The sequence below is a fragment of the Ciona robusta genome, chromosome 8 (assembly GCF_009617815.1).
Source record: "Ciona robusta chromosome 8, ASM961781v2".
Lineage (NCBI taxonomy): Eukaryota > Metazoa > Chordata > Ascidiacea > Phlebobranchia > Cionidae > Ciona > Ciona robusta.
In genome coordinates, this window is record NC_143242.1 from 1,817,300 (window position 1) to 1,828,273 (window position 10,974).

The 10,974-nt window shown below is 36.6% G+C and overlaps 1 protein-coding gene across 1 annotated transcript; it reads right to left on the bottom strand.

Annotated features, from left to right (window-relative positions):
- Window positions 1–3,658: 3,658 nt before the first annotated feature.
- Window positions 3,659–10,907, bottom strand: LOC149732135 (uncharacterized). The gene is made up of 8 exons (XM_089882220.1): window positions 10,769–10,907; window positions 10,254–10,395; window positions 8,620–8,755; window positions 7,782–7,897; window positions 7,161–7,229; window positions 6,676–6,794; window positions 4,024–6,220; window positions 3,659–3,860 (listed from the first exon to the last, which is right to left on the bottom strand). Exons 1-8 carry the CDS (start codon window positions 10,839–10,841, stop codon window positions 3,779–3,781), a joined length of 2,934 nt encoding a protein of 977 aa, XP_089738346.1. The 5' UTR covers window positions 10,842–10,907; the 3' UTR covers window positions 3,659–3,778.
- Between the last annotated feature and the right edge of the window lie 67 nt (window positions 10,908–10,974).

Below are 10,974 nucleotides of genomic sequence, written 5' to 3' on the forward strand. Positions count from 1 at the left end.
TTGTATGACTAATATATTTGTATTATTACCCTGTACTTCCAATATTTTTTTCTCAGGGTAGGCCTGCATACCCTGCACCATATAAATCGACGCCAGTGGCTTAATGTATGCGTAAATCAAACCAAAAGTTTTAATTCACCACTTCCATTGGCCTGCGGTAGCAACAATAATCTATGTTTTGAAATTTGAATCTTATCTACAATAATCTACTTGCCTGGCTATCGGGCACACTTTGGTTGCAATGCAGGCGCCTAAACCACTAAGCCACGACGCCAGCAGTATACTAGATACTACTTTACTGATATTGTGAAATATGTATTAGCATAAATACAACAAAATAAATAAGTTGAATTGAACACATCGATATCGGTAGCTATGTACAGGTATGGAAAGCACACATACGGCCATACCTGTAACGTAACAACCTAATTGAGGCATTCGGTCAGCACACATAACATTTATCAATAACATCATAATATATAGGACATTACCTGATTCAAAATTTAGAAGCAATCATCTTAACAGATTGTATATTGCTCATGCCTATTGCCATAGGCGTAAAGTTTTACTAAACGTTAGGGTTGCAAAAACCAGAAAAAAAGGAAGTCTTTGCAACCCTTTGTTTTCGGTTTGCAACCGTTTAAATATGTGCTTTTTAAACGCTCATACAAACGTAAACGTATTCAGAAATACTTAGGGATGAGACAAATTAAAATTACGCGGGTTCGGCGAGTCCGTGTAATGAGAAACGGTCAAATCGGATTGCCGCGCCAGTGACGTCACAGTTGCTATGTCGCATGCGCCTTTCGTCAAGCCCACACGAGTGTGCGGTTATCTTACAAACGAAAATCCGTCCATCGGAAATAGTAGGTTTCTAGAACGAAATATCGCGGAAATAAACTGCCTAAATCGTTTCCAACACTGCTTTATATTTATATACAATGTTTTCCCCAGCCAAGCAGCATATTTATTACGAATTAGTAGGGATTTACATGTGGATTCATTGCATCATAATAGCGGTTGTTTGAACCTGGCAATTGATTACGACATAATAGCAATTCACACGTTGATTATTGACTTCATAATAGCAATTCACACGTTGATTATTGACTTCATAATAGCGATTCACACGTGAATTATTTAGCAAACAGGAGTTTAAATACCAGTTGAACGCATTTGTGTCGTGAATGACGCATCGGTATTAACATATTTTAACGAACGTAAACGAAGTTTGTTCGCAGTAATAATAGCGTCTTCGTTTGGTCGAACGTAATTCCTTACGCATTATTAGTATGGAGAAAATCAAAGGGTTGCCAGGCAATCCTGCAACCCCGTAACTTTACGCCAGTGCCTATTGCATGAAACCACTTCCGAGCTGTGGTATTGCATTTGCCATTTACATTTACCATCTGATTTTACTCAATATATTGCATTCAAAACATAACTTGTGTTCTAGATTGGAAATATTGCATACAAAACATTAAACTCTTATATAAACAAGAAATATGCTCAAGGCCTACCTTAAACTTTAAAATAACACTAAACAAATAAATAACACAAAAAAAACAAATATGCTCCAGGCCTACCTCCAACTTTAAAATAACACTAAACAACAAATATGCTCCAGGCCTACCTCCAACTTTAAAATAACACTAAACAATTTAATAACACGAAACAACAAATATGCTCCAGGCCTACTTCCAACTTTAAAATAACACTAAACAACAAATATGCTCCAGGCCTACCTCCAACTTTAAAATAACACTAAACAACAAATATGCTCCAGGCCTACCTCCAACTTTAAAATAACACTAAACAACAAATATGCTCCAGGCCTACTTCCAACTTTAAAATAACACTAAACAATTTAATAACACTAAACAACAAATATGCTCCAGGCCTACTTCCAACTTTAAAATAACACTAAACAACAGATATGCTCTAGGCCTACCTCCAACTTTAAAATAACACTAAACAACAAATATGCTCCAGGCCTACCTCCAACTTTAAAATAACACTAAACAACAAATATGCTGCAGGCCTACCTCCAACTTTAAAATAACACTAAACAATTTAATAACACGAAACAACAAATATGCTCCAGGCCTACTTCCAACTTTAAAATAACACGAAACAACAAATATGCTCCAGGCCTACCTCCAACTTTAAAATAACACTAAACAACAAATATGCTCCAGGCCTACCCCCAACTTTAAAATAACACTAAACAACAAATATGCTCCAGGCCTACCTCAAACTTTAAAATAACACAAAACAATTTAATAACACGAAACAACAAATATGCTCCAGGCCTACTTCCAACTTTAAAATAACACGAAACAACAAATATGCTCCAGGCCTACCTCCAACTTTAAAATAACACTAAACAACAAATATGCTCCAGGCCTACCCCCAACTTTAAAATAACACTAAACAACAAATATGCTCCAGGCCTACCTCCAACTTTAAAATAACACTAAACAATTTAATAACACGAAACAACAAATATGCTCCAGGCCTACTTCCAACTTTAAAATAACACGAAACAACAAATATGCTCCAGGCCTACCTCCAACTTTAAAATAACACTAAACAACAAATATGCTCCAGGCCTACCCCCAACTTTAAAATAACACTAAACAACAAATATGCTCCAGGCCTACCTCAAACTTTAAAATAACACAAAACAATTTAATAACACGAAACAACAAATATGCTCCAGGCCTACTTCCAACTTTGAAATAACTCTAAACAACAAATATGCTCCAGGCCTACTTCCAACTTTGAAATAACACTAAACAATTTAATAACACGAAACAACAAATATGCTCCAGGCCTACCTCCAACTTTAAAATAACACTAAACAACAAATATGCTCCAGGCCTACCCCCAACTTTAAAATAACACTAAACAACAAATATGCTCCAGGCCTACCTCCAACTTTAAAATAACACTAAACAATTTAATAACACGAAACAACAAATATGCTCCAGGCCTACTTCCAACTTTAAAATAACACGAAACAACAAATATGCTCCAGGCCTACCTCCAACTTTAAAATAACACTAAACAACAAATATGCTCCAGGCCTACCCCCAACTTTAAAATAACACTAAACAACAAATATGCTCCAGGCCTACCTCAAACTTTTAAATAAAACTAAACAACAAATATGCTCCAGGCCTACTTCCAACTTTAAAATAACACTAAACAACAAATATGCTCCAGGCCTACTTCCAACTTTAAAATAACACTAAACAACAAATATGCTCCAGGCCTACCTCAAACTTTTAAATAACACGAAACAGTTAAATAAAATTGCGCAATAACATCGACACGCTCGACGACCTCATAGAAATATCTAACTACGTCATACTAAGGGGATTTTCGGAAAGCTTCCAGCCTGAGCGTTAAAGCATTAACCAAGAAAATCCACGATTTTTGGCGGCTTTTCGTGTTGCAAATGTTGTTTCTATGCTATAACGCTCGTAAATAAAAAGCAGAATCTTATTGGGGCGTGCTAATACCCAAGTCCCAGAGTCATCTTTGCTAATAACCAGCCACCCTACCGTAGTATACAAATGACACGCTATGTTATCCACTCACAGGTACCAAATAAGTTATACAGATTTTTCATATAAAGCAACAAAAAGAAAAGTACTTTTAAAACGTCCGCTATTTTTAATGGAAGCGCGGTATGGAATGTACAACTGGGTAAACGATAAAGCACTAAGATAAACATTGCACTTAATTCTACAGCATTAAGATGTTCACTGGTTTAAAGGCCACCATTGCCCTTGCTCTGCTTTTCGAAAGCGTTAAATGTCTCTGTCCATCGCTCCATGTATATCTGCCAGTTACTGCAAAATTTGCATTATTGTTATATATAATAATAAAAATATGCATGTGTGGAAAACGGCCTGCTTTAATATAGGGTGTTCAAACTTCGGACATTTCGTAATTAAAAAAGTTCTAGTACTTTTGTGGAACCCTTTTACATACACATACCCAAAACACAAATACCTGAAACTAGCTTTCCAAGCCGCCAACTCCTTTAACAAGTCCCCGCAAGATGTATCTGCTGTGGTCGGCTCGACCTCCATGCTTGTAGAAGTCGTTTCTATACTTGGCGGTTCTGTCAGTCTTGCTTCCAGTAACATCTCTTTGGTTCCAGTTGCGAGATCGAGACTCTCTACGGCTAGTGTTTCTTGAATTAAACGATCCGAGGCGTTTATTTGAATAGCTGCCATCGATTTTGAGATTTCTTTTTCCGATGTAGAAGTTTCATCGTTGGGTAAAAAAACTTGCGATATTTCTGGATAAGAGGCGATTTTAGTAATTGAATCTTCATTTTTAATGCTTGCTCTTTTTGTAACTGGAACACTTGTTGTTGATGATGAAGTAGTTTGATTTATGGTAGTCGTTGGGGTTGTCGCTATAGTTGCTGTAGTCGTTGATCTTGTTTCTTCAGTTGCTGGAGTTGTTGTCGTTATTGCTTTAGTTTTTGTAGACGTTGATTTTGATTCTTTTGTTGTTGTTTCTGTTTTCGTTGGTACTGTTGCTTTAATTGTTGTTGTAGTCGTTGGTGTTATTTCTTTTGTTGTGGTAGGCGTTGGTGTTGTTTCTTTTGTTGTTGTAGTCATTGGTGTTGTTTCTTTTGTTGTTGTAGTCGTTGGTGTTGTTTCTTTTGTTGTTGTAGTCGTTGGTGTTGTTTCTTTTGTTGTTGTTGTAGTAATTGGTGTTGTTTCTTTTGTTGTTGTAGTCGTTGGTGTTGTTTCTTTTGTTGTTGTTGTAGTAATTGGTGTTGTTTCTTTTGTTGTTGTAGTTGTTGGTGTTGTTTCTTTTGTTGTTGTAGTCGTTGGTGTTATTTCTTTTGTTGTGGTAGGCGTTGGTGTTGTTTCTTTTGTTGTTGTAGTCATTGGTGTTGTTTCTTTTGTTGTAGTAGTCGTTGGTGTTGTTTCTTTTGTTGTTGTAGTCGTTGGTGTTGTTTCTTTTGTTGTAGTAATTGGTGTTGTTTCTTTTGTTGTTGTAGTTGTTGGTGTTGTTTCTTTTGTTGTTGTAGTCGTTGGTGTTATTTCTTTTGTTGTGGTAGGCGTTGGTGTTGTTTCTTTTGTTGTTGTAGTCATTGGTGTTGTTTCTTTTGTTGTTGTAGTCGTTGGTGTTGTTTCTTTTGTTGTTGTAGTCGTTGGTGTTGTTTCTTTTGTTGTTGTTGTAGTAATTGGTGTTGTTTTTTTTGTTGTTGTAGTCGTTGGTGTTGTTTCTTTTGTTGTTGTTGTAGTAATTGGTGTTGTTTCTTTTGTTGTTGTAGTTGTTGGTGTTGTTTCTTTTGTTGTTGTAGTCGTTGGTGTTGTTTCTTTTGTTATTGTAGTCGTTGGTGTTGTTTCTTTTGTTGTTGTAGTCGTTGGTGTTGTTTCTTTTGTTGTTGTTGTAGTAATTGGTGTTGTTTCTTTTGTTGTTGTTGTCGTTGTTGCTTTAGTTGTTGTAGTCGTTGGTGTTGTTTCTTTTGTTGTTGTAGTCGTTGGTGTTGTTTCTTTTGTTGTTGTGGTCGTTTGTGTTGTTTCTCTTGTTGTTGTAGTCGTTGGTGTTGTTTCTTTTGTTGTTGAAGTCGTTTGTGCTGTTTCTTTTGTTGTTGTAGTCGTTGGTGCTGTTTCTTTTGTTGTTGTAGTCGTTGGTGTTGTTTCTTTTGTTGTTGTTGTAGTAGTTGGTGTTGTTTCTTTTGTTGTTGTAGTCGTTGATGTTTTTTCTTTTGTTGTTGTTGTAGTAATTGGTGTTGTTTCTTTTGTTGTTGTAGTTGTTGGTGTTGTTTCTTTTGTTGTTGTAGTCGTTGGTGTTGTTTCTTTTGTTGTTGCAGTCGTTGGTGTTGTTTCTTTAGTTGTTGTTGTCGGTGTTGCTTTAGTTGTTGTTGTCGTTGGTGTTGTTGCTGGAGTTGTTGCTGTTGCTAGAGTTGTTGTTGTTGGTGTTGTTTCTTCAGTTGTTGTTGTTGTTGCTTTAGTTGTTGTTGTCGTTGGTGTTGTTGCTGGAGGTGTTGTTATTGGTGTTGTTTCTTCAGTTGTTGTTGTCGTTGGTGTTGTTGCTGAAGTTGTTGGCGTTGGTATGTTTACTGTCGACGTTTTCGATTTCGATGTGATTGTTTTTGGTGTAGTAGATTTTGATACCGTTGTTTTCTTGACGGTCGTTGTACTTTTAACTGGTGTTTTTAGCGTTGTTGATTTAGTAGTGACTGCAAAATCAAGGTATTTTTTTAGTTTGTCTATGATGGTAACGAGATTCGACCAGTCAAAATATTTTTATTGGGCGGGTACATGAAGTGTCAAATCCAGGATAAGAACCACTTGGTGTTTTAAAACGTTATTACAGCGGCAATTGAAGAGATATGTGTGCCGCAAAAAAGCTCAATCCATGGCTGATGATTTCATTTAATACGTGCTTGGGTCGAACGCAAATTGAAAGACATGTTTGCATAGGTGTTTCAAGTTTAAAAATAAAAAGGTCCTTGAAAAACCGAAGTTTTTAAACCATAAGTTCAGTCTCCAGACATCCGGGTAGGATATTTTTATGAGACCTTAGCGGTTTTTAAATACGGCAACAAATTATACATTACACTCGTAGTCTAACGAAAGTATTTATATAAGTCGACAATAAGTAGCACAAGTAGTAGGCTGTATATGGTCTTACCAATCAACTTGCTTTCTACGCACAAGCCTTCGTTGCACACAAGATCTGAATCACACTTTGAACAACGTGTGCCTTCAATGTAAGGTCTCTGTGCTACAGGGCCGTTCCTTGTGAATGTGCTATTACCATGAAATGTAATTTGAATGAATGAATGAATGAATGTAACTTACTTTATCCTCGCGTGGCCGGAAAACGACAGTCGTTATGACACGGGTTTTAACACCTCGTGCCAGCTTACGAGTTACCATGTATGTTACTTTGTAGGTGATTATTATTTTTTTATGTATGGCTGATAATTTGGACAACCCATTAGTGACAACTGGGTTGGAGCAATTGCCCAAGGACACATACGCCCACAATGGTAGCAGCGACGAGCCTTGTACCCACTACCTCTGGGTTATAGGCAGGCGCGCTAACCACTATACCCCGGCGCCGGACTTTACAAATTCATTTATGTTTATCGCTAACCTAATTCATATACTTACAGTACATTTCCAGCATAGCCATAGTTGCAAATCACAATTATTCCGGGGGCAAATAACATTTCAATATTCCTGAAGTAAAAAGGTTAACAGATTTTACAGTAGGGTGGGGAAAGATGGGACCTATTTTAACTCTATTTTTTGTCCTATTTAGTAGTAAACAAAGAACATTCAAATAAATATAAAACTATATCCTTACGACTCCCATAGAACGGTGTTAATTGTTTAAAACACGATCAGGATATTTAGACATTATGTGCTAAAGGTGTTCCATCTTGCCCCACTCTACTATAAATTTGGGTGAGGAAAGATGGCGCACCTTTACATTCTATTTTTCCGTCGCAATTGATAGTAAACAAAGAAAATTCAAAGGGTTATAACAGCGTATTCCTGCGACTCCCATAGACCGTTATAATTGTTTAAAACACAATCAGAATATTTAGATATTAGGTGCTAAAGGTATTCCATCTTCCCCCAACCTACTATAATTTAAATTAACGGAAATGATGACTATATTCATAACACATGTATGCTGCATGACCAAATAATGCATGTATATGCCTAACTTATTTATCTTGCAGTGGCAGATCAATGACAGTTGTTATAGCGTAAAACAATACGTACGAGCATTTTGCTACAGCACATCCGAGTTTGAAGCTTTTTGCCCAAACCAATTGCGTGTAATGACCACAAATACTTTTATCACGGCAACTATTGTCCTTGTACATGTACGATTCCACCTGTAAAACGCCACAAGTTAATTCAGGAAATATTAAAACATGTATTCTATTTTAGCTTATAAAAGTTGTCATGGAACGCTGTTCGGTTATTAAGAAAATGCATTTTAGCGTTGCAAAAATAAAGACATGGTTTTCGTAACATACACGTCGTGCCCGCTTACGAGTTCCCCCGTTCATACAACTTTTTTACATAATTACTCTTTCTGTGTGCACACATGACTGACAATTATTTTAGACATTCCATTAGTGGCCACTAGGTTGGAGCAACCGTCGTTAAAGTGTATTTCTCAGATACACATACTCCCACGATGTCAGCAGGGAAGAACCGCCCTGAACGTGAGTATAGAATAGATCGAAAAGTAACAAAAATGCAAAGTTTGCATTCTGCAGTAGACGTAAGGAGTAGGAATAGAAAAATGTTTTAGTTACATTTATATTTTATGGTTTCATATGTACAGCGCAGTTTACTTTGTTTAACTTATTGATAAGAATACTATGGGAAATACATGTTGAACACTCATCGAACATGGGTGCGATGAAACCAATGTGATTTTTGCAACAGGATACACTTTCAAAATGGGCCCATCACGCGTCTCTCATACAAAGACGCAAAACACACGGGTTGTCTGCGGTGCCTTTTAACGTTTTAATCACCATCGTATATATCTACTTTCCACTTTAGATACAATTCAGCAGTCAACATGAGCATCCATATAAATTACCTCAGAGTGCCAACTTTTCGTTGTTTCGTTAATGACTTTGTCCACATTTTTTCCACTCCCAACATAAATGTTTTCACCCACTTGAGGAAATTGAGGAATTTTAGATTTTCTGTTGCTGTGTTCGAAGGTACATTTCCTAAAATACAAGTTAGGTTAATATATTATAGCCTCTATTATATAACGTTTATGTTAAATGACTTTGCACCCATAAGTTAAAACAAAAATACTACCGTGTTACATTTGTACAATGACCATGATTATGTAATGTATTTATCTTGTCTTTTTACGCACACTTTTCTTTCAATTAAAAAGTACTGTGAGTAAGATGGGATACATTTAGCACATAACATCCAAATACCCTGATTGTGTTTTAAACAATTAATAACAACGGTCTATGGAAGTCGCGAGGATACAGTTTATAAACTTTTGAATGAACTTTGTTTACTACCAAAAGGGACGAGAAAATAGAATGAAAAGGTCTCCCATTTTCCCCACCCTACTACATTAAAATGAATTAAATATTTGTAATCCACTGTGAGTTGCTTCTTATAAGGTTAAACAGCAATAGTTTTGGTCCAATAACTCTTTCAATTATGTTATGCTTAGCGTGTTATAACTAATATATCGTTTTGAATGAATCAATGTACCTTATTTATTCTTTCGTGGCGGGGTAACGACAGTCAATGTAACACGGGTGTTTGATATGCAACTTTTTGGGTTATTATTTATTAGATTAGTAGGTTGGGGAAAGATGGGACACATTTTTATTCTATTTTCTCGTCCCATTTGGTAGTAAACAAAGAACATTCAAAGAGTTATAATTTGTATCATCGCGACTCCCATGGACCGTTGTTAATTGTTTAAAACACGATCAGGTTATCCGGATGGTATAAAACCTAAATTAAAGGCGTCCCATCCTGCCCTAGAGTAATCCTTTTTTAATATGTGGCCGACACTTTGAACAACCCACTGAGTTGGAGCAATTATCATGTCTTGCTTAAGGACACATAAGCTCCCAATGGTAGTTACACCCATCAACAAAAGAGTTTGATATATGAATGAATGAATGAATGAATGAATGTAACTCACTTTATCCTCGCGTGGCCGGAAAACGACAGTCGTTTTTACACAGGTTTAATACCTCGTGTCAGCTTACGATTTACCATGTATGTTACTTTGTGGGTTATTACTTTTTGGGGAATTTTTCATTTTTTATGTATGGCTGATAATTTGGACAACCCATTAGTGACCACTGGGTTGGAGCAACTGTCGTTAAGGGTCTTGCCCAAGGACACATACGCCCACAATGGTAGCAGCGTCGAGCCTTGACCCGATTACCTAATGGTTACAGGCCAACCACTATACCACGGCGCCGGACAAAATGTGCAGATGTACTAACCACTGTGACATGGCGCCGGTTAGTTTTGCTGCTATTTTGTACCTCTTCGCTTTGTTAAATAAATAAACTTTGTTATTGTAATCTAAGGCATTTATAAAAATTAATGTTTAAAATATGATTTGGACAGGTTCGCCGCATTGTGGTAAAGTCTAGTACGGTTGTCTCGTCAAAGAGTATACCGAATGATTAAAAAATTAGATATTTGGGATGCAAAAGGAATACAAATATATATTACTTAGCGTGCATTTCCGCAAGGTCCTGCAGTTCACTATCCCAACTTATTCCACGCATGTCAGCAGCCGGAGGGTTGGTTTGGCGTCTGTAGTTATTGTGTTCATCCACGAATACATTTTGTTGCGAACGCGTCAAATCAAAAACTGTAGAAAGTTACAATTTAACTTGAATTAAGACAAACCTTCTTGCCTTTGTTATATATAGCTAAAATAACACAATTTTCATTTATCTTTTTTAAATACAGTAGTGAAAATCAAGTTAATTAACACAACAATAAAAGCATCTGATGACAGCTTGACTGCTAAACACGCATTAACAGTATAAGATGACTATATGCTAGTAGTGGGCCATGTTGGGCAACTCAAGTTAGCATAAAACTTTTAACAGAACTGTCGGTAAGTTTACCAGCCGTGCCTGATTTTGACTACTAAAACTAACATTGGTAAAATAACAACACATCAAAATTAGTAGGCCACTTTATAAAACCTTAGCTTGGTGCGGTTTAAACCTACTTACCGATTCCGTTTTCGGCTGCTCCGCATACCACTACTGCTACCAAAAGCAATATCCCAAGTTCAAGCAACTTCATCGTTCAATTTCAATTGAATAAACTACTCAAGTCTCGCTGATGCTTTTAAACCCAGTGAACGCCAGAAAAAGGGAATCGCCCACGTATTTATAAACTTGGTGTGTCAGTTTTCGCTTTGTGTTTCTGAATAAGC

What these genes read in the sequence shown, in the direction of transcription:
- LOC149732135 (XM_089882220.1), bottom strand. Translation starts at nt 10,841, where the DNA reads ATGAAGTTGCTTGAACTTGGGATATTGCTTTTGGTAGCAGTAGTGGTA. An exon ending in CGTAGAAAGCAAGTTGATTG is followed by an intron (nt 6,221 to 6,675) that starts GTAAGACCATAT and finishes TTGATTTTGCAG; the next exon opens with TCACTACTAAATCAACAACG. An exon ending in GCTTGGAAAGCTAGTTTCAG is followed by an intron (nt 3,861 to 4,023) that starts GTATTTGTGTTT and finishes CAAATTTTGCAG; the next exon opens with TAACTGGCAGATATACATGG.